This window comes from Petaurus breviceps, unplaced genomic scaffold, assembly GCF_028583685.1.
Source record: "Petaurus breviceps papuanus isolate PSGF00001 unplaced genomic scaffold, PetGlider_PUasm1.0 90897, whole genome shotgun sequence".
Lineage (NCBI taxonomy): Eukaryota > Metazoa > Chordata > Mammalia > Diprotodontia > Petauridae > Petaurus > Petaurus breviceps.
Window position 1 is genome coordinate 6,561,110 of NW_027187374.1, and position 24,553 is coordinate 6,585,662.

Genomic DNA, 24,553 nt, shown 5'->3' on the forward strand with positions numbered 1-24,553 from the left:
GAATTAGGTTAAGTCAATGAACAATAATTTACTGACTATTCGATTTGCCAGGCACTTGTGACCAATAGATTACATTACATTCATGCCTTAGTGTACCTATCTTACTAAAAGTCCTTCACTATAGTTCTACTATCTCACGAGGGTCGGGAGGTATTTTGCAGGTACTAATAAGGTAGAATGGATTTCAGTACAGACCCAGGGATATACTTTTGTCTGAGGACCAATCTCCGCTCAAGGTTCCTTATAAGACCAACCTGGGACCAACCTGGCTGCAGGGAGATGAATTTTTCATATCACAGGAATTCTCAGAGAACATCTACCAAGTAACAGAAAAGTGGTGATCTGTGTTCGTGGAGGAAGTACTAACACCAATTAAAGTACTTACCGTTGAAGTTCCTGTTTTTAAAATGGGAATCAGTCAGAGGGCTGTTGCAAGGAAAATGTGATAAAAGATGTGAACATATTACAGAATACAATGTGACTATAACTTTGCTATATTGATGTTACTTAGAAATTTTCAGCATGGGTAGGTGATCTCACATTATAATGAAGTCCTTATTCTATTAATGAAACCTCTTTGTATAAGGGAAAAGACAAAATTACTTCATACTGCTAAAATAATGTTACAGGGGTTTCTGTTTTTCCCAACTCCTAAATCCAAAGCAACTGGATGGATTGCACAAAAAGAAAAGTCTCAATGACAATTTATTGAAAGGATTCTTAAAAGCAGATAATGGGAAATGGGAATCCAATGGGATCATAAAAACATTCTCTTTAGGTTCCAATTGGTGTGCATATCATCCATACTAAACATGGTAACATACCCACTTATACTACACAAGCTGTAAAGAAGTGCTTTGTTCTAAGGTTTGTAAGTCAATAAATCAGTACAAAAACCTCCCTAAGTTGTGTATGGGGGGACAGGCATATTTCCTACAAAAGCCTTTGGAATTCACTGAGCAAGTACACAGCACTGTGCTTGATGATATTATTTATCCAGTATTTTGTCTGGAAACATTAATATTCTTACCAAATGAATGTCATAAATTCTAACCAAAGTAGCCATCAGCAACATACATTAAAAGGGAAATTTAAAAATTATTTGGCTTAATTTTATTTCTTATTATATAAACTAATGTTCATTAGTCTTAAAAAAATGTTTTATTTTTTTCTTGAAAATCACAGAATAAGTAAGTGTAAACTTTGAAACAAAATTTCTGAATATTTACAATGTGGTATAAATATTAAAGATCATGGGATATTGAATTGCCTTACCGGTATAGTTATCTACAAATTTTATATACCCACTTACTAGAAATGTATATTCTGTAATTTATTGCATATATCTCTCACATATGTGGGATTTTGATTTGAACAATAAACTGCTGATATTTAAATACAGATGTATCTGAGCTGGTCAGAATGGAACCATGAATGAGGCAGTCAGATTGTACAGTTAAATAGTGGGTTTTTTGTTGTTTTTAAGTTCAATTTACATATTCCAAATGTAAACTTGTTCTATAACATTTACTAGTGTTCCCTTTAAACCCACATTTGACTACAGAGCTAATTTAGGGGAGAAAAAAATCTCATATTAACTCAATGACAAGTTCCAGTTTAAAGGGAATACTATCTGTTGTGAACTGAAGGATGTTTTAACATTTAATTATGTGACTCTTATACCAAGCCCTTTTTTGCAATAATGCAGTAATTTCCTAAGATAATTTGCTACTGAAAAGTTTTCTGCTATCAAAAGGCTTACTTAGTAGAAAAATGCCAAAAATTTCCAGTGTGAAAGTAACTCCCAGGTGGTATAAACAGATACATCATCACACATTTTATACCAGACAGACACATGCACATCCAGACACAAATCTAGAGACACACAAACACACACACACACACACACACACACACACACACACACACACCAGTGTACCAGAGGACAATGAACTGAATAGATGGCTAATATGAATGTGGTTACAAAATTTTTCTTTAAGAGGTATGATGGGCAATAAGGAAAACACTCTTGTATTCCTGCATGTAATCGTTCTGGGCTCCTCATCCTGTGTTTAAGGTTGCAGTACTATATATAATAATGCTCTATTAAAACAAGAATCAGTACTTTACAGTTTAAGAAACTTTACATATATACAAAAATTGTACATCAGGAATGGATTTTTAAAGCTCATATTAAGTTTTTCAGTATGAAAGTTCTATTTTCCTTCAATTAAAGCCTTTAATTCTTTCATATTGTGGTCATTTGCAACGGTCATAGCATGATCCAGAGCTCGAACACTTGCAAGAAGTTTTACTATCTGTTTTATGTTTTCCCTAAAAAAGAAAAACACTTTAAGTAACAAAGCAGCATTTGATTAGCTAATTTTTATAAATAAACTTATGGACAAACATTCTGATTACAAACTCAATTTAAAAATTTATCTATTAATAAACTGTTATATAATATGTAATATACTGTTAAGAAAAAAGCTCATGTAAAAATCTCACAACATTCTATATGTATTGGTATAATACAGTCCATACTTTTTCCCTAAATGAAAACTGTATGAAACTTAACTGCATACTATAATCAGTATCATTTGTTTTTTCTGTTTGGAAATCCACAGTAAGACAGGATTAAGTTCTTTTCCTTGCAAACCTGTGATAATTAATGAGTAAACTGGTCTCATTAAATCATGACAGGTGATCCCTGTTGATTTGAATAAATAGAGATAAAACATATACACAAACACATACACACACACTCTCTCTCTCTCCCCGAAGAGCAGGGGACTAGGGGATTCAATACTAAGATTTCACTAGTATAGGCAACTTCAAGTGTGGAAATTCCATCAACTGAGCAATCTCAGCACTGAGAGATTTGTTTGTCCATGGTTATATGCCTAGGACAAGAATTCAGGTTTTCCAAACTTCAAAGTCAATCTTAGTAGATAAAACTATGCCATGCCAGGTGTGTGTATGCATGTGTGTGTGTGTGTATTTGTACATACACATGCAATAATTCAAAACAAAGAAGTAGTAATCTTTCAACTTTAAAATATCTAAATACTATTTGATAAAATGACCCCTACTTTACCTCATTAATTGATTACAAATAATTACCTTGCATTTCTTTTTTCTACATCAGAGCATCCAATGCTATTTCTATAAATAGTATCTGCCAGGTGAACAAGGTATCTACAAAAGTTTTCTAGCTGGCATATAGTCCTTTCTCCTTTCAGATTTACAAACCACTGTTTGGGGAAACAGTTGATTACCTGGAGGGTAGGAAAAAAGCATGAACAGAATTAGGTAATAATTATCCAACTAGAAATCCTGTTATATATATAGCTCTAGATAAAGATGCTTATTTTAAAGGGATGACGCTTAAGAAAAAAGATTAATTGATTTAGTCAAAGTCACACAGTTAAATTAGAGGTATACTCATGTTTGGAACTCAAATGTGTTCAGCTTCCAAACCTTAGTTAAGCCAACAATGAACATTTTAATGCAGGTATAGCTATGTTATGTTTTTAATGATCACATTCTGTAAATCGTGGATAACAAATAAGTAAAACGTATATGAAAAGACCGTAATACTTCTTAGAAATCATGAAAAGAATCAGAACTGTCCCAGCAAGAAAATACCACTAATATATATGCCCCATAACATCTTTCAACGTCAATTGCACAATCATCAGAAAACAGGATTAAAATATTTTCCCTGGAAGAATTTGGAACACACAGATAAAATTACATATATAAGAAAATATTAAGATAACCAATTTATTTTATGATCATTTAACCACATTTAGTTAGTTTAAATGGTTATTTAACAAAGTGGTTGTTAACATTTTTTGCCTAGCACATTGTAGTTATTTAATAAATGAATTTTTATTATTCAAAAAATAAAATCAAACATTACTGATCTTCTTGGGTAGTACTTAAAAGTATTTAATTACAACGAAAGTTTGTTTAGAAATAATGTGGTACACAGGATATCGTGGGGGATTTGTACTAGCTGTCTAGGTAAGTTAATTTCCAATCCTACTTTTTATGTCTTCTACTAGTTGTTGTAGAGGACTTTATAAAATACTCAAAAAATTTGTAAAAAATGTGAAATAAATTTAAATAAAATAGTAAATATCTTAGTTAACTTACATGTTGGGCTTTTTTGATGCTGTCATCTCCATATTCTGAATTCTGAAAAGCCATAAGGATGTATCTATTTAACAAACCATCTATGGATAATTCTTGAAGGGTTTTGTTTGAAAAAATGCCATACCACTGGAGAAAGTTTCCTAATAGCTGAGGAAAAACCAAATTGCAGAAACTGAAGTAATATAAGAAGTTAGGTTGTATATACACATACTCTAGAAAACACCTTTAAAATGCTGGTGTTGGGCAAAAACCTTTTTAGAATTATGTTAAGTCAAGAAAACAATGAATGAGTATATTTCAGTAGGGGATGTGATTGAACCCAAAGCACAGAAGCCCTCAACAGGCAGTTTTAAAACTCTTGACAGGTTGACAGGTCTTGCCAGAACTTGAGCTGTGCTACCACTAAGTAGAGAACCCAAGTTCCCACTTGCTTGCCACTCTGAAGCAATGGACAACTTTAGTGAGAACAGTTTATTAAAAATAATTTTTTTAAAGAATTTTAGAGAGGTGAAATAAATCTTGGATTGTAACTCACTGATGCTTCTGATGCTTTACTTGTAACAAATAAGGTATGATTCAGTACATTTTTATTACTGTTTTAATATGGAAAATCCTCTTACCTACATATGAATTAGCAACAATGATTACAAATTCCTCTTACACAAAATTCCCAACTTCAGTGTGAAAAAAATCCAAATAAGGATTTTGTCAGAGTTGACAAGAAATATAAAATTAAAAGTAGTTAATTTTAAAAAGCCTCAATCATAAAATTTCTTTGAAAAAATTCTTATTTAATTAAATATTTGAGTTTAACCTCTATAGGCCTCAGTTTTTTAAACTTGTTACATTTTACAAATTTATAGACAACACATACAAATGGCTAATTCTCCCCACCAACATACACATAGGGGAACCCAGTTGCTACTGCTCATGAAGATACACTGAAAGGGGAGGCCAGGTAGCACAGCGAGTAGGAGCACTGGCTCCAGTGTGAGGATGATCTGGAGATCGAATCCCGGGCTCAGACACTTAGCACCCACCCAGAAACACCTGGCCGTGTAACCTTGAGCAAGTTACTTAACCCCAATTGCTTAGGGGCAGCCAGGTGTCTCAGCGAGTAAGAGCACCGGCTCCAGTGTTGGGATGACCTGGAGATCAAATCCCGGGCTTAGACTCAGCACCACACTCAGAAAAAACTGGCCGTGTAACCTTGAGCAAGTTACTTAACCCTAATTGCTTAAAAAAAAAAAAAAAGAAAATACACTGAAAAAACTTGGAGCTGTTAGAATGTTCAGCTTCAGTGGCTGAAGAAAGGTTATAGTGCTATATATACTTTATTATAATTGATTTTCACAAATAGCCCTGAGTTAAAATTCCTATGATCAGTATCACTCTCCTTTTTACAGAGTAAAGATTTGATCCCAAGTGTCTACTGACTCTGACCACTAGGTAGTGCAGTGGACACAGTACCAGGCCTAAACATCTTCCAGAGTTCAAATCTGTATTCATACACTTCCTAGCTCTGTGACCCTGGGCAAGTCATTTAACTGTTTGCCTCAGTTTTCTCATCTGTAAAATGAGCTAGAAGAGGAAAAGGCAAACCACTACAATAGCTTTACCAAGAAAATCCCAAAAGGTCATGAAGAGTCAGACATGACTGAAAACAACTGTACAACTCTCCTGAATCCAAGTTCAGAGCTTTTATAAATAAACCATGGTGCTTGTCATGGTTTTAAAAACGGCAACAGCTTAGGAACTCTGATTCCAGAGTCAAACTCTCAAGGAAGACTCCTGTCCATTCAATAGCCTCTCTCTCGTCAACAAATCATATTGAAAATATCTCACCTCACTCTGGTAAGTTGAAGAGGCAGTTAATAGTCATTTATATTAGTATGAATAAGTTCAATAAGAATAGTCCTCCCTATGGGGTGGCTAGGTGGTGGACTGAGTAGAGAGTGTCGGCCTGGAGTCAGGAGGACCTGAGGTTGGATCTGGCCTCAGACACCAGAGACAGACAGACAGACACAGACACACACACAGAGCTAGCCGTGTGACCTTGGGCAAGTTACTTAACCCCAATTGCCCTCCAAAAAGGAAAAAAAAAATAGTCCTCCTCACAACCTATTCTCTAATGTCTGTGATCAGCTACAATGAGGTAATAAGAAAGGAGATAAAAGGTTAAATAATTCTGAAACATGAAACACATTAGGAATAATGTAGAAATGATTGGTTACAAGTACATCAGATACTTAGACTGAAGTGATATGGAAAAAGCAAAAAAACTAGTTCAGTCTCTCTATAGTTATAAATAGACTTTTCTGGGTTAGCCAAGAAATTTAATTACCACTGTTTATCTTGGAAAAGTTTTTGAGTTTTAAATACCAAAAATGCAAATGAGCCTGTTTCAAATGGAAGCTTTCCTATCTATAATATGTAATTATTTATGTTAGAGGTCATTTTATTAACTAATAAAATTATTTCAGAATGGCAGCATTTATGAATTAATCCCAAATCCCTAGAATGTCATGGTCACTTACTTTAACTGAAGACCAGAACTGTCGCTGGAAAAACAAGTAAGGGCCAGAGTTTTTATTTTCCAAGATACTACACACAAAATGGAGAGAAAAATATTAATTGAAATATTTTACTCTAAAAATCAGATGACATAAGCATTCATCAATAACTATGAATGACGCAAGAAAACAGGCAAAAAAGAATTAAAAAGCACCAAATGGTTTTCAATTAATTATATTTTTTAGGAAAGTTATTTGACATTTAAGGGATAAAACAATACACTTTAATTTACTTGGCAGATATTGATGCAAGATTAATGATTAAATATTCTTACTTATTTATAAGTTAAAAATTTGCCCATCGCACTATCAAATAGTCTCTTTGGGCTGCTGAAACTCATTAAATTAGTAAAGTCAAATGACAACTATATTAAAATAGCAAAGTAGCAAGAAATAAATGAGTAAGTTTTACTTACTTCTTGGGATACAAGGGCATGAATACATCATCATCTAAAGTTCTTCTCATTCTCAGTAAGAGTGCCTTTAAATATAGCTGAAAATATTAAAAGAAAAAATTTGATGGCCATTTAAAAATTATAATCTTTGACTGAGTTTGTTAAATTATGAAAACTTAAGAAATCACATTTCTCAATGTGGCAAGAGTTTAAATTGACGAAAATTGCTAAGTGCTACTTTTAATGAAAGTGATCTTTCATAGAAGTATGATCTGTAACACACCCATTCATATTTTCAAAGGGGAAAATTAAAAACCATCTAAACATAATGCTTCTCAACAAGCAATGAAAATAAATTACCTGTGTGTTTTTATTTTCTGCATTTACCACCGAAGGATAGCCATTTGTCAATTTCAGCGTAATCCCAACCATTCTAGATGTCTGTGTTGTAGAGAAGGGGTCCCATGTATTTTCAGCTATTCCTATTTGGGTAAGAATAAGTCTTATTAGATATAGAGATATACATAAACTACATACAAAATTAAAATTAAAAAACATATAAGAAGTGGCAAGACAAAAAAAATTTATTCAATAAAATAATCTTTACATTCAATGTTTTCTGTCTACTTACTTTCCCAGCTGATACAGCTGTAGGAACAACCTTGACCCTTCCTTGTTGCCCCTGAAGATTTGCCTCTTCTTTCTCCTTGCTGTTGGCCTTGCCTGTCTCATCACATTAATTTATTCTAAATTCAAAGAAAATGCCCCCAAAATGTCCCTACTCTTTTCATCCCCAAAGATCATTAATCTCCTACTTTAACTGATCCAATTCTCAGTATATATATATATATATCCCTTTGCTACTACTGGGTAGAGAAGAAGTGTATCGTTTTCTTCCTTTCTAAAGACTAGGACAACCCCATCACCTAAACTAAATTCTTTGATAAAAAACTCATCAGATAGTAGTCCAATTTACTCACTGGTCCTCTTGCTTAAAGGTTCACAAGCAACTTTTATTTCCTATCCCCTGAATTATCTTGAAGTGGGCAGGATACCTTTCTATGATTAGAAAAAAGCTAACTACAGAATAAGGTTATGAGTCATTTTGACTTGTTGACATCAACAGAAAGCTATTTTCTACCCCTTTTGTGAACCATAATTGAGGTTTCCCAGCTGGGTAAATGCCATACTTGTTAACACTTAAGAACGTCCAGGGTTTGCCTAACAATGTGGAATTTTTCAAGAAAAGTTTTTCTGCTGACAACAACATAGTATAAAGAAGCAAACTAAGGGGGAAAAGACTGTAAATATTTAAAATTGTCTTGCATGGTTTTGAAGATCAGTATTAAAAAATTTTACTTTTTGTATTTGAGATAAATCATCAGAATAATAATCTAAATAAATAAAGACTACTATAGTGGGAAGGTTCATGTGTCATCAGTATACCAAATTTCCAGTTAAAACTTGGGGACTAATTTCTCAGAGAAACAAAGAGGAAAGCATGGTAGAAATGGAACTAACATTCTATATTCTGCACTAACGGGTGGTGAACCTAAGTATATCTACAATGTTGTTTCATATGAGATTTTCCCAATGAGTTACAAACACATCTTAGGAATACCACTTATTCATAAACTGAGAACTGCTCCCACCTCCGCACATGTGTGTACACACACACACACACACACACAAATATAGAGAAAAATTTAAAAGTCACTATATCAATAAATTATACCTGTTAGTTTAGGAAGAATCACTTTTTCCACAATGGTAGGTAGTAATGCAACATCTACATCTTCCTTTTCTTGTTCTTGCTCTTCACAGCCATAAAATAGCAATGATTCAAACCACAGCATACTCTCAAAGTCACGACATTTTGCCTTATGTAAGAATTAAAAATGTTATTAAAATCAAATATTCAAATCATTGACACATGTAGAGTAATATAACAAGAATTTCAGTACATAAAACACTTTATCAAGATAACAACTTATCATAATAGTTATGAGTAACATACTCTATTTTCACATACTGCAGAAATTAGCAGTAGATTAATACTTTAAAAAATGAAAAAAACAAACAGATTCTAGTTCTAGTTCTAGTTCTGCTACATAAAATAAATGTTAAATCTTGGACAAGTCATTTTAGTCTGTGTCTCTGTTTTCCTCCACTATAATGGAAGAGCATACTATCCCTACCCTATAAGTATGTATGTTTGCCAAGAATCAAATAAATTGTGCTTGTATAAATAACCTGGAGTACAAAACATTACAGAAATGTAAGCATTATATTTTATTAGGAGCAACTAAATATCTACGCATATCTTCCAGAATTTTTGTAACTAAGAATACAAAGGCATCTATGGGCCACTTCAACATATTCCCAAATGAAAGTTATATAATCTACCTATTACTGTTACCCTCAAACTATCAAGTTTTTATTAAGTATTAATCAAGATCGTAGGAATGAGATAATGTTATCTGTAATTTCAAAAGTATTTCTAAGTATTTTTACTCTCAAGGTAGAGTGATAAGACTTGGTTTCTAACTTTCAGCATATTGGAAAAGAAATGAAGGAAGACAATGACACAGCTACTCATAACCTAGCTATAAATGGGTGACCTGCTGAAAAACTGCAAAGCAATGGGTAGTTTATCATTTGGGGCCACAAGATTAAAATGAGTGTAATCTTTAGCATCTTCTTCCCAGAGCAGCAATGCATATCATTCCAGGAGGGAACTAAATTATATATTGGGTAAAATTTTGAGTTTGTAAGTGAAAGATTAAATATAATCAACCATACTATTTTATTACAAAAAATAATTGTTTTTATATCCACCCACCTCCAGGGGAGTCCAAGTAAGAAGTTGCAGCCTTATTAGAGGATTGAATAACTTTGGCAAACAAAGACCAATATAAGCATCCTTATAAGATGTGAAATATTTAGAACGCCATGCTTCAAACTGTGATTTAATACAATCAATTGAATAGAAACTCTCAAGGACATCTTCAAAAATCTTACTGGATTCTTTTGAGATACGATCTACGAAAGAAACACCACTAGAGTTGTTACTAAGTATTTTGAGTATAAGAAATAAGTTAATATATTTTGTATTTTGTCCTGGGACCCTGAAGAAAATTAATCAACAATAAGGCTTTTTCATCCACAAATAAAATAATAACATTTCTGAGAGGTAGTGTGTTAATAGTGGAAAAGACCCTTGGATTTAGCAACATTAAAAACCTGAGTCAAAATCTCATTTCTCACACTTAATATCTGTGCATCCATATGCAAATCATTTAATCTCTGCTTCAGTTTTTTGATCTATAAAATAGGGATAATACTGCAGCACCTGCCTCACAGTGCTACTGGAAAAATCGTGAGATTTTATATGACATGATTTATAAACTTTTAAGTGCCATACAAATTCTAAGTCGATTTTTGCCATTATTGTAAGCATTGTAATTCCTAGTCTTATAGACAATTTAAATAAACATTCAAAAAGTGCAAAGCAGGTAGCTAGGTGGCACAGTGGATAGACCACTGCACCTGGAGTCAGAAAGACTAATTTTCCTGAGTTCAAATCCAGTCTCAAACATTTACTAGCTACATAGCCCTGGGTAAGTCACTTAACCCTGTCTGCCTCGGTTCCTCATCTATAAAATAAACTAGAGAAGAAAAATTCCAGGAGTGAACTAAATTATATATTGAGTAAAATATATCCACTCCATTCCAATCTTTGTCAAAACAAAACAAAAACCCAAATGGAGTCATAAAGAGTCAGACATGCCTGAAAAAAAAATGACAATGAAAATGTGCAATGCACTGTTCTAGGCACAAGAAATACAAGAGTCAGAAAAAGTGCCCTATGAAAATTAGGAGAAAACCCTTCCCTTTGGGTTGATGAGGAAAGGGTTTACACAAAATGTACCACTTTAGCTAAGCCTTAAAAGAAAAGATTTCAGAAAGACCAGAATGGGAAGAAAATTAACTCTAGGCATGGAGGAAGGCGCTGTCTCCCTCTAAACTTCTTTCTGTTGACTTCTGTGCATTTAAAAAGTTTTACTGATGCTTTTTTCTTTCTTCTCTTCTTTGGAGGTAGTAGTTGGAATTAAATTTACCCTGTCCCACATGTATTTACACCTCAGTACAGTCAAGGGAAAAAAATCTATATACTGGCCATGTCTGAAAACCTATGAGTCATGCTGTATTTCTAGCACATCACTCGTCTGTCAAGAGGTGGGAAACATATTTCATCATAAGTCTTCTGCAGTCCTGGTTGGAAGTTACATTAATCAGAGTTCTTAAATATCTTACAGTTGTTCTTTACAACATCATGTCGTATAAATTTTTCTCTGCATCAGTTTATATATACTCTTCTCAGGTTTCTTTAAATTTGTCGCCTTCACAGCATTTCTTAGGAAAAATAACATTATAGTTACAGTTGGTATTACATAATTTTTTTCAGCCATTCCAATTATTCATGGGCAACCCCTTGCTGCTTCTTTACTAAAGGAAGGGCTGTATTGAATATTTTTGTACATACATCCCTTTCTCTATTTCTTTGATCTCTTTGAATATACATTTGAGTATACCCTGAGTAAAGCCTTGTAATAGAGTACACACAGTTCAGTGACTTTCTAGCTTCCCTATATTCCTCGTAGAGGTGAGAACTAATGGAATGGGGTGCTACATATGTCAAACGTGGTGAAGTTTATGTCGTTAAATTTGGATAAATTATTTCCTTTTTTTTCTTCCTTTAAGGGATGACCATGGGAATTGGACAGGAAAAAGATTTAACGGAGATTTAAGAATATAAAAATAGAAGATACTTTTTTAAAAAAAGAACTGGAAAGGTAGGCTAGAAGCAGATCAGGGATTCTTAGAGGCTAGGTTAGTAAGTTTAAATTTTCTCTGGAAACCAGGCTTTTGAGTAGAACAGTGATATGATCAGATCAGACCAACACATTAGAAAAATCATTTTGAATACAGCTGTGTAAAGGGAGAGATGATGAGAGGTGAAACTAGAAGCATGAAGACCAGGCCAGGAAAAAGATGATAAGTAACTGAACTAGAGTGGTGACCATGTGAGTGAAGGGAAAGCTATGAAAACGTTGTAGAGGAAGCACTGAGTAAATAAGTCAATAGACCGGGTATGGGTAGGGGTTGAAGGAAAATGAAAAGATGGATGACTACAAGGTTTGTGTCTAAGCAGATGACAGTGCTGTCAACTAAAAGTGTTGAGACACAATGGAGGGTGAAAGAAGATAAATAATAAATAAATCATAAATCAACAAAGGAAACCCAAAAAGGACAGTTAGATAAGTAGAAGAAGAACCAGAAAATAAAAAGAAACAGAAATAAGAAGTAGGAAACATCAACAATGTTGAATGTAGAGAGCTAGGAAGATGAGTACTAAGAAAAGATCAACTTTAACAAATAAGAAGTCATTGGCAACCTTAGAGAATGTCATATCTGTATTATGGTAGGCTTGGAAGCCAGACTACAAGTGAAAAAGAAATTAACAGACTGAGGTAGTAGGGATACTAAGTCTAAAATTATTCTTTCAATGAGTTTACTTTATTTTTTAAAATTTTTTAAAAATCTTTTTGGAGGGGAGAATGCAGGGCAATTGGGGTTAAGTGACTTGCCCAAGGTCACACAGCTAGTTCAGTGTCAAGTGTCTGAGGCCGAATTTGAACTCAGGTTCTCCTGACTCCAGGGCTAGTGCTCTATTCACTGTGCCACCTAGCTGCCCCCCAAATGAGTTTACTTAAGAAAAAATAAAAAAGAAGATATAAAATGATAGGTTGTTGGAAAGCTAGACTCAAGGAAGAGGTATTGGGGAAAGGGGGGTGAGGAGGGTGCCTATGCCAATACAGGAAAAGCTTATAGACTAAATTAGTCACAAAGAAGGTACTTAGTAAATGCTTAATGAATGAATGAATGAATCTTAAGAATATCAGTGTGAAAGTTCCCCTTCTGATGGTTACCTCCCAGGTATACTGACTTCAGCCAATTATAACAGGGGACTGTTGGGCCTCATCCAATTCATGAAATCTAGAGTGGACTGGGTTTAAGGATTAGTTCAAAATTTACCTTCCTTTGGGCCAAAACACCCTAAGGTAAGGGGAGAGAAAGAAAGGGGAGGGGAGGAGGAGCTGAGTTGCCCAACTGGAATTGGCTAGCTGGGGCCCCATTCAGGCAGATCAGAGTACTTGCACAGACTTTGCACTGCCCTCACTCACTCAAATCAAAGTCATGTCATCATCTCTATGACCTGACCTGAGGGTATTCTGCCCAAAGGAAAGTAAGGAGGAACCATGGGGTTTGGAAGCCAGCCTCCAAACTGGCTGTCAAGATGAAAGAGGACTTTACTTGGATACTGTGTATTGATTGAGGAGACTGTGACTTACTGAATGATATGTTTTGTTTAAGACTATGTGGCCACCTTAGTACTAAGTTATGTTATAATGTTGTGCTTTAGTTTCTTGAATGTTTTGATTTAGTTTATTACTGAACAGAAAGTTTACTATACTATGTGATTAGATTATTCACAGCAGCAGGCCTCAGGAGAGCTGCTTGTGATTGACTTTACAAGGGGCCATCCCTTGACTTACTTCTTAAGTAGGCCTATTCACTGAATGGGCTTTGCCTCACTCAAAGTGAGAACTTAAAAAGCCCTCAGTTTCTGGGCCAAGGTCTCCCACTTCATCCTGGGCCTTCTCTGGCCAACCTGATAAATATCTGACCACTTGAGTAGAACAGTGACATGACTCAGATGTCTCTGGAGGAGAAAATGAGGCTGGTGACTTTGCATAGCCCTTCCTTACTCAAATCAAAGTCAGTTGCAAGTCATGTCATCATCTCCCTGAAGTTATGATCTTCAAGAATGAAGAACAAAACCACACACAATAATGCATCCTCTAAGCCTGGAAAGACAGACTGGAGACAGAATGTGAAGGGTTCCAAATGTTAAGAGAAGTTCTTATTTTACCCTACACTGAGGGAAGTAACTAGAGACCAACTGGTAGGCTTTTTGAAAAAAGCCCTCATGAAAGGTGATGAGGGCTTGAACTTTCCTAGAGTGGTAGTTGTGTGAGTGAAGAAAAAGGAATGGACGTTAGAGATGTTTTAGGGGCAGAATTATTAGAATGTAGCAAATGACTGGATGGGGGTGACAAAGAGAAAAATCGAGGTTACCTTGCAGGCTATAAAACTGGAGGACTGTAAAAGATAGTGGTGGTCTTGACAGAAATAGAAAAATTAAGGAAAAAGGTGAGTTTCGGGGAAAAGATGAGTTCTATATTGGACTTGTTGAGTTTGAGATGTCTACAAGAGACACAAGTGAAAATGCTCAGCCAGCATCTGGAAATACAAAACTAGAACTCAGGAAAAATATGAGCTGGGTATGTAGATTTGCACAAAGATGATCGTTGAATCCATGACAGCTACTAAGGTTACCAAGAAAGAGAGTATAGAAAGAGAAAGAGGAAGGCCTAGAACGGGGACCTGATGATCCTACGAAGAAGGCTGAGGAATGGTCGGATCAGTTCCAGCTCCTTTATTTTAAAAATAAAGAAAAGAGAACTGGGAAAAAGAGTCATGAAAATACAGGGAAAAGCAAGTATCCAGGAGAAAGGAGAGATCCTATACAGTGTCAAATGTTGCAGAAAGGCCAAGAAGGATGAACAAAAAATTAGGGATAGTGTAACTGGTGATACAATTTTATTACAGCCATCAATAGAAAAACTGTTATGATAACTTAGGACGACTCAGAATTCTGGGTTAAACTGTGTCTACTGTCATTACATTTTTTAAAACTTAGCATTTCAAAGAAAATTTTAAAAGTATGGCTAATCAGGTTACACAAAGATATATATATATATATATATATATATATATATATATATATGGCTACCTCTCAAAAAGATTAAATTGAACAGCTAGTGGCTGAATTATATGGATAAGAATGGTCATATATTCTTCAGGAATTGTACCAATCAACCAACATTGATATTTTTTCTGTAGAAAAAAGGTTATATTTTTCTCCATGTGGAACACAAAAAGAGATCACGTTATAAAGTTCTGGCCACAAAAGAAGCAGATTTGGGGCACATCATTTCTTTCCTTCAAATGTCAAAATCAAGAGGTACACAGCATCAGATTTTATAATGAGCAGTGGCAACACTGTATTCCTTTATGTTAGTTTGGCAGTAGTATCTTATTTACTCAATGTCTTCCTATAATACCCCTAGCCACCCAAACAAAACCAGTGGGGTGAAGATTGGAGAGTTTCAACAATAAAGACGTTATGAAAAACCCTAGGTACTAGTTATCTAGATGATGGCTGGCAGACCTGACAAGATACTACATTACCTTTCCATAACCTGCATTTCTGGGGCTTTTGGACAACTGCAAATTCCTTATGAGATATAGGAATTCCCATGGTTAATAAGCATATGCCACAAAAGTAGTTGGGGTAGGAAGGAAGTGGAAATAACTGCTGAGTTAATATAAGATAGGAGAGACATGATTCACATTAATTAGCAGTGCTAGTTTTGGGAGATTCTTAGTTTTGCCCTTGGATCCTCACGTTTTCACTGGAGATATGGAGGAAAGGGGAAGCAGTAAAGAGAAAGGGAAAAAAAAAGTGTTTTAAATGACTTTTTAATCCTCTGGGATTAGGAGCCAGCTACCTGTACTCCAAGAGGCATCTTATGGATACCCTGTAGTCCACTAAAGTCTGTGACAAAAAAACCCATGTGTAGCTGGAGCAAACATTTTAGTGGAAAACAGAATACCTTATTTAAGAATCCCTATGGAGAACACCTTCCGTTATATGAACACAATTTACCCATTCAGCATTGATTCTTCTTGTTCTTGTTCCACTAAATCATACAATACTTTACTAAGAGGAATGCTTTTGTAGGACTAACCTAATCTGAACTAGTCTTAAGGCTCATTGTCTGATTTGGCACAGGCCATTTTTAATGACATCATTTACAATTTACCATTGCCCTCCATAAACAAAAATATGATCTCTCCTCTACTTCCTCAATAACTGATAAGACTAAAAAAAGAAAGGGATAGGGATTGGACCTGTGCATAAGGAACTCCCAGGTGAACAGTGCAGGTCAGTACTTTCTGTGAAACTTTCACTTTTGGGGTCGCTAGGTGGAGCAGTGAGTACAAGTGCCGGCCCTGGAGTGGGGAGGAGCTGGGATCAGTTCCAGCCTCAGATACTTAACACCCACACAAAATATCTGGCCTGTAACCTTGGGCAAATTACTTAACCCCAATTGCTTTAAAAAAAAGAAACTTTCAGTCTTACAGAGCTACCTAGAATCCTGTGAGGTAAAGTCACTTGCACAGGGTCACCTAGCCAGCATGAGTCAGAAGCTGGATTTGAGCCCAAGTCTTTCCTGGCTTTGAGACCAATTCTGTATCCACTTTACCCAAGGAGAAATTTTCCAAACTTCATATTTAAACACACAAGTTATCTAACCTCTTTCCAGACTGAAATTAGTAATATCTGTTGATGTTTCTTCATCATCGCTGGAAAGACCTTCAAGGTGATCTGCCATTTTGCCGGTTTGCTCCCTGGCTTGTCTGCGACGGGTCCTAAACATAAAGAGTATCAAGTTCCCCCAAAACAGATAAAACAAATACCTCCTTCTCATATACAATGATCACAAGGATGGGAAAGAATTACCTTCTGGCCTCTCGTTCTGCAATCCGACGCTTTGCATGTTCCTGATACAGGGCTCGGTCTCGTCCAAAAGAATCAAGATTTGGTGCCATCAGAGCTTTATCTGCAAGACATCAATGACTCAAATTAAAAGCCTCCTATCAACAATAGTAGGGAAAGAGTTTGCATAGAACAAACTAGTATGACAGACTGCTTGCTAATCTCAATACAGAGTGATTGATTGGTTCCAGTTAACAAACCTGAATATTTCTGTGTTCCTGGGAAAAGGGGCAGAGGAAGCAGTAGAACAACTGAATTTCCTTTTAGAAGAGGCAACAACTCTAGGCATATACAATACTTTTCATCTTTTTTCAGGTCTTAAGTACAGAAAATGGTGCGTATTATTATGAACACACAAAAAATTTAAAAACCCAGAATGCCCGACTTAACAAAGAAAACATGTTTTCCTTAAGCAAGATTTCAAATGTTGTGTACTTTATAACATGAAAAACAGCAAAGAAAGACAGGGAAGGACACAGGAAGAAAACAGTTTTGTGATCTAACTTCTATTTAAATTTTGGCCTATACTAACAACGTTAGACTTCTTAATTACAACTACCTTTTGGAACCATGAAGGAAAGAAGCAATACTCAACCCTGAAGTTCAGAATCTGAGTAAGTCCAACTTCACCATCCCAAAAAATTCTTCCTTTTATACTTTTCTCACCCCCTATTTCCAAATTCCTAAACTATGAGTCTTTGAAAGGAAATTACACAGCAGTAGGAGGGAGATAAATGAGGAGGCACTGGGGGAAAAGAAATAACAAGACATAAATAAAAATGTACCAATTAAAGCCTGTGGAGATTTCCCCTTCCCACCTCTCGTTTTCTGGGCTTATCCGAAACCATGACAATCAATAGAAGGAAAACAAAACAAAACAAAAAAATGGCTCACTCTCAAAATGTCCTATTACTGAAGAAAGTAGAAGTTAAATTTTTTTTTCTAAAGCCCTAAGATAGGTCTGTAGGGATTTTTAGAATATCTCCATCAGAGCTTATCTCTGACAAGTTCCTGGGGCAAGTTGCTAAATCTCCCCATGCTTTAAGAAATCCTCTAATACTGCAAGTTAGAGAGAAGGTGTCGACCTGTATTGGTACACAAAATTTTCTATACTGATGCAATAATAGATCCAGTCCCTATCCCTATTCACTAGGATAATGAGGAATTGTTTAATCATGAATGCCCCCAACTGTGGCTCGACTAACTCTATAAATTTCCCAAATTTATAGACTATTTCAATTAAACTCCCTGGCACCCAAACCATCATACTTCTTAAAAACAAACAAAAAGCAAACGACTTAAAGTATGTATAGTACTACAATATTTTAAGTATCATCATTTATAGGCTTTACAAAATGATTTAGTTTGAGGAAAAACATCTGGGAAAACATCAGAGTAGTCAAGAGATGCTTTTGTCTCTATTCCTATCCCTCAGTTTGTTTTGAGGTAGCAAGAATTATACAAAAGTATTAATTGTTTTATGTAGGCAATCTATGTTACAAATTTTCAAAATCTTTTTAATGGATTTAACACTGCTTTGGGAAGTATCAAGAGACATTTTCATCATTTCCCACATTATTTTTCCTCAAATCTGATAATGTTCACTCCTTTCAACTTTTAAAAACTTTCAGTCTAATTATCATATATCATCCTACACATACAAGGAACATTTAAGTGGTATGAATACATTTTGATGAGCAAATTATAAGCAACAATGGAAACTGCTTAGAGAATCTAAAATGTACAATTCGTGTTAATCGCTTTATTTAAGAAGGAAATTTCTCCCATGTTACAAAATGACTTAAGGTCCAGGTTATAGAAATCTAGTTCAGTACATAGCAAATGTTTAGGGTGGGATGCAGAAGTAAAAAATCTGTAAAACATCAGAACAATGACACAGCAAAACAGAAGCTCAAAAGCCATTTGGGGCTCTCAATTCAGACTAATTTTCTCTGAAAGTCACTGCTATTACCACTTCTTTTCTTTCCCTCTCCCAGACTCACAGGATATGCCTATTTTGTTAATCAAACACTTCTTTCAGAAAGAGAAGGTCACCAGGAATGTTTAGTGATAAAGAGAAGACCAAAAAAAAAAAAAAATGGCAACAGAAATTAAGATTTTCACACCAGCAAAAGTTCTGATCATCTAAAAACACATTAGTATGCATGGGCAAAAAGAAAAGGGTCTCAAAGCCTTAAAATTATGAAAGCTCTATTTTTATGGATTGATCTAACAACTATGTGTGTGTGTCCGTCTCTCTGTCTGATAAGAAATATGAGTCTCAGCTCAGTCTATCTAACCAGGGATTAACGATTATGTTTCCCTTCAAATTAACAATATTATTTTTTCCTTTAAATTAAACTACTCTTTGACCAAGGAAAAAGTATTGCTGATGGACTATATCAACTATATATAAGACCATATCAAAGTAGAAAAAATAAATATGCAAATAGCTACACTACATTTTCAAATCACTTTTACAAAGTGAATACTTTAGAAAGACTAAAATTCATTAACATTCTACCCTACAATTTCAAGTATCACAAAGCACTTTAGTATGCTAAAGTTAGCATGGCAGGGAAAAGGAAATAAAAAAAAATAAGAGAAATGCCTTATCCAAGATATATTTTTTAAAAAGACTCTGAACCCCACAAAGCTGAAGTTTTTTACATTTAATTCACACTGTAACAAATTTAACAGAATAAAATTTTGTTTAAATTTTTTTTCCCTATCAAGCACTTGGAAGTCTTCAAATTTCCTTTGTGTGATCAAGTTTAAAAATGTTAGTCTTACTATGTGTAGGGTGAAAAAAGTAGAAAAAAAATAAGATGGTTTCAAGTTAAAACATTATGAATATGAGGTACTGACAACTCTAAAGAAGAAAAGAGGAAATATGACTGGAGAAGACAGAAATAATTATAAGACAAAAGGTAATTGTGAAAATCTCAGAGTTCTTGTGTGATGCAGAATTTTAAAAATATATTTTGATTCTATGTTATTTATAGATCTACCTGTCATAAGAGTAAGGAAACTTGTTTTAAAAAAAGTACTCTGAGATATCTACTTTTCAATTAAGCTGCACTAAGTAAACAAGGTTGTTTAATGAATAATAAAAACCTTCAAGATGGACTGACTTGAATGGCTTGAAAACTCCGAAGATTCATCTTTAATATCATCTTGTCGTCTTTGGACAAGGCGGGAAGCTCGCTGTTTGTACAGCTGATGCATTGCTGATTCAAGTTCGTTAATCAGTGGCACCTGCAAAAATACAACACACTACGTAACATCAAATTCTAGCTGCTTAAGTATTCGGGGGTTCCATACTAATCCAAGAATTCTGAAAAAGTAGCCTAACTATGGTCAGAATAAAAAATATAATTTAAAAAATAGAAGAAATTAATTTGTGTTTCTGTAGTTCACACATAAATTCTGTTCACAATTCCAAAAGTCGCTTTGAATCCGTTTTCCTATAAAATTTGCCCATCAAATTTTAAAAATTTATCTTATTTTTTTTTTTAAAGTGCATCATTAATTTCTCAGCAGTAAGTTATGATTCTCAAAACTACAAAGAAACCAACTATACAATTATCACTGGGCAGTGCTAAAAAAAGAAAGTAGTATGCTGTATGTATATCATTTATGTTTCTTATACTAATACAAAAGATAACTGGATTAATAATTTAAATAATCCTAATATTGCCCTGAAACTTACAGACACTACATAACTCAGTGATTTATTGAACTCTTAAGCAATTCTGTCAACAAATAGGCAATATTACTACAATAGGTTTCACTAACCTCTCTGTTATCAACCAGGATTTCCTGTTATGAGGCATTAATGTCTTAAAAGCATAGTCAGGAAGTTCCACCTCTTGCCACCAAAGAATTAATTTCCTTTATTTTATTATAAAACAATGAGTTTTCACATGAATTTTCAGTTTAAGAAATCAATGAACTCTGCTTCTAGTTTATTAAAACATTTATAGTTAATTATGTCACTGGTTTTCATTTAGCACAAAAGCTTTTATAAAAAGCATATTAAATGCAAGGCTAATACAATGAAACATGAATGCTTATTTCTTCATAATTCTATTAATTCAAATAAATGTCACAAAGATTCCACAAAAAGCTACCACTACATATAAGTAAGCCAGAACTTACAATTTTTTTTTGATAGTACAAATGGAAAGTACTTAAAGAGCTTTTGGGTTGTTTTTTTTTAACACTGGCCCCAAACATTAAAGCACCTTGTTGAATGGAATGGACTGGAAATGGATAATTAAAAAAACAAAAACAAAAACAAAAGGGCAGGTACAAAGAACATCTCAGTTAAGCAAGTTTTTGCACATCTGCATGATTTCATTGCAAGAAAAGCAAAGCAAATGTTCACTGAAAGGTGAAAATGATGTAGTCATTTTATTCTTGAACAAGTCCTAATAATGGGGTATCAATGTCCCCAAATCTTTATTTACTGTTGTTAGAGTTAAACCCAACAACTTGGGATCTACCATGAACCAGTTTTTACAGGTGAGATTACAGTGATTTTATATTACATTTTGACAAAGAACACTCTACTGCCTGAAAAAAATTTATGTATATTCAACAATGAAAAAAACCAAAGACTAAATATGCTTAAGCTAACAAGAAACAGGACTGAAGACACCATATTTTGTAAAAAAATTATAAAATTCATTCTTTACTCCTAATACTACTACTTTTTCTAATGGAATTAATGTAAATATGTTTTTCAAATTTTTGGTTAAGTTTCTGATAATGTATTTTTCCTAGTTTTGGATGCCTTTAACAAAATCCACGGAAAATTCTACCGAACAAAAGAATCCATCCAACTCAAAGCTTAAGTGTAACTAACTACATTTACTTTAATGACTTTTACCAAAATAATTTTTCCCCTCTTCAAACCTCAAAAAAACAAACAAAACCCCACAACTAAGCATTATTTCAGTAGTATGTCTTTTTACTAAGCTGGAAGCCAGGATGATGGCTAGATGTAGAAGGAAAAACAAGACACTGAGAAATTAGAATTAGAAATTAGAACAAAAGCTAGAGATTCTGACTTTAAAATCTGGAAGCATTAGAACTTTATATTGTTGCACATTTCATCTTTAAGAGGAAAACTTAGAGGAATGATCAAATTTGTAGTCTTGCACTGAAGCAATGTCCTTGCAGTGTCATCAGTGATCTGAATCTTCAAGATTATAATCCAACTCTGTTCCAAAAATAGTTCCAAGATAGATGACTCATGACAACATTAATTCTGCAGCATTTTAATAATGAACTTGTATATATGCAATTATTCAACACTAAACAATATTCATTGGCAAAAGATAAACTACCTACATGAGATCAATTAAAACCAAATGCTATACTAGTCTGATATATATGTACAGTACCAGATAAATGTAAATTACATTTATCTAATGTTCTTCATGTGTGGCCTATGGTAAGCACAATATGAAGTATGATGAATAATTTCTACAAAACACAGCAACAAACTCTAACTTTTCTGTAACTGGCACAATTCATTGAGCACTTAGTACAAAAAGATGAAAATCTAAGTGGGGGAAAGAGCTAAAAGAAACTTGAAACAGCCAGAAATTAAACTGTTTTGAAAAGTTATCATGTAGTAGTTTACAAATTTACAAAACTACATGTCTTTATTGTGACTCAACTCACATTTATTAAATTTAGATAAGAAAGTATTGAAAAAATATGTGGCTATGATGCTAATGAATATTACTTGTTCATGTAATTTGAAATGCTGGCATCCACTGAATAGATGTTCTACTAATAAGAATATCACATAATCTAACTTTAGCTGTCTTAAAGTTAATTTTCTTTCAGGTGCACATGACCCAAATAGTAGGGCTTTATCTTAATACATGTAAATATGCAATTCTCTGTATAAGAGCCAACCCCAAAATTTATTTTCAGTGAAAAATAAAAGATAAAAAAGAACCAGTAACTTTTAGGTCACAGAAGGCTGGTCCCCACAATTATTTCCAGGTTTAGATCAGCTCTGTTGGTAGGAAAAACATCACTCTGCTTTCTGATAGTTATGTCCAAGCTCCAGCCTTGATAAATACAGGATCAAGTCTATGCCTCCACTATTCCTTTATGTATTGCCCCTAACTCACTGGAATGCCATAATATCCTAGATATTAAGTGTGACACCTGATCTAGAAATTCAGTTGCAAGGCCAGGCACATAACAAAGCCCTATGATTGAATCAGGACATCATTACTGCTGCTGTAAGTCATAGACTAGGTCTAATCACAGGCCACCTGGGCTCAGTAAGGAAGCCAAATTCAGTCTGAAAACTGTTACTAATCCCTTGTTTTAGATATTATAATAATATCTAAATAGCAGGGAAATCAAATACTTAAGTGTTGATGTTTTGCCAAGCCACGTTTCCACAATATAGGAGATTATACACTGATCCACACAATGACAAAAAGAAAAGCTTTCTTTCAATCTCTTTATAAAGAGGGATATTTTAAATAATTTTCTGCCACACACTCATTCTAAGTAGGAAAAGGGATAAAGAAGGAGTTAGGGACAAGAAGAGGGCCATCATTTTTATAGCTAAGAATGAAAGTTCCATAAAATACTGTGCGGTGCTTATCAACTACAAAGCAAAACATTTTGCAAATTCCATTATAATCTCAGAGAAGAAATAATTAGCTATATCATAATTTCTAATTCAGAAGAAAAATCAAGAACAATTGTAAAGAAAGGAGATTCTAAGGAAATTATTAGAGACGTAATCAATGAGTGACAAAATGAAATGCTAAAATTGTGCCCAATATACTACTTTTCTAAAAGCAAACATTTAGAATAAAATGACAACTTAAAAAGAATGGTAGTTCAAAATGAATTCTTGAAATGGATGATGCTGTAATTTAAAGCGGAATACTACTGGAAACAAAAATAACCAAATCTATACTAGGAAATAAAAACATCACTAAGTCATTTTGTATGTATTTGGAATTATGTATAGAATTATAATAAACAAAGCTTAAATCTAGTCTTAAAAAAAAAAATCTCATCACATCAGTACCTGACTTCTAATGCTTTAGGGCAGCCAATTAGTAAGATATTCTATGATTAAATCAAAACCTTGTCTAAAAGTGCCCCAAATTCTGAGGCACTCATCAAAGGTAGTACTATTAAAACTATTAACAAAATCATGAAAATAAAGCAGCATAACTTTGCATCATTTCTAAAACCAAATTCAGTAAAAATAATTGTTTTTTAAAATACAGAAAGGTGCTAAATAAAACCTAGATTTCCCTACTTTTGATTTATTGAAAGAGATTAATATTTTTGCATTCTTACCTTTTCACTGAAACACTCAAGCAAGTCTTGGACATACCCTCGCATTTCTTGCAAAAATTTATACCGTTCACCAATACCCCCAGAAGACCCTTCCAATCTCTCAATAGCCCTGGTAGAGTCCACGCGGCTTTGCAGATGTTTCTCATGCTGCTGTCGATTTGCTTTGTGCAATTCTTTCAAGGAGTCTAACCTTAGGAATAAAAAAAAAGGATAAATATAGCAAATTTATATCCAAAACTTTAAGTTGTCAGGACACTTGCAATATCACATCACAATGCAGTTAGTTCCAATGTTAGAGTATGAAAAAACTTTAAATG

At 34.1% G+C, this 24,553-nt stretch overlaps 1 protein-coding gene across 2 annotated transcripts in view; it reads right to left on the reverse strand.

The window, feature by feature from the left end:
• Positions 1–687: 687 nt before the first annotated feature.
• PAXBP1 (PAX3 and PAX7 binding protein 1) overlaps positions 688–24,553 on the reverse strand; it is a 43,012-nt gene continuing 19,146 nt past the window's right edge. Inside the window, exons 7-18 of one of the 2 annotated variants that reach the window (XM_069074917.1) lie at positions 24,237–24,426; positions 20,015–20,138; positions 16,845–16,944; positions 16,638–16,753; positions 9,972–10,171; positions 8,865–9,009; positions 7,490–7,611; positions 7,151–7,227; positions 6,699–6,765; positions 4,162–4,308; positions 3,124–3,278; positions 688–2,334 (exon numbers count right to left, since the gene is read on the reverse strand). In XM_069074917.1, coding sequence (XP_068931018.1) covers positions 2,217–2,334; positions 3,124–3,278; positions 4,162–4,308; positions 6,699–6,765; positions 7,151–7,227; positions 7,490–7,611; positions 8,865–9,009; positions 9,972–10,171; positions 16,638–16,753; positions 16,845–16,944; positions 20,015–20,138; positions 24,237–24,426 — 1,561 coding nt within the window. In that variant the 3' untranslated portion in view covers positions 688–2,216. Of the gene's footprint in view, positions 2,335–3,123; positions 3,279–4,161; positions 4,309–6,698; positions 6,766–7,150; positions 7,228–7,489; positions 7,612–8,864; positions 9,010–9,971; positions 10,172–16,637; positions 16,754–16,844; positions 16,945–20,014; positions 20,157–24,236; positions 24,427–24,553 lie in introns of both variants that reach the window. The other variant, XM_069074916.1, reaches the window with a different exon arrangement.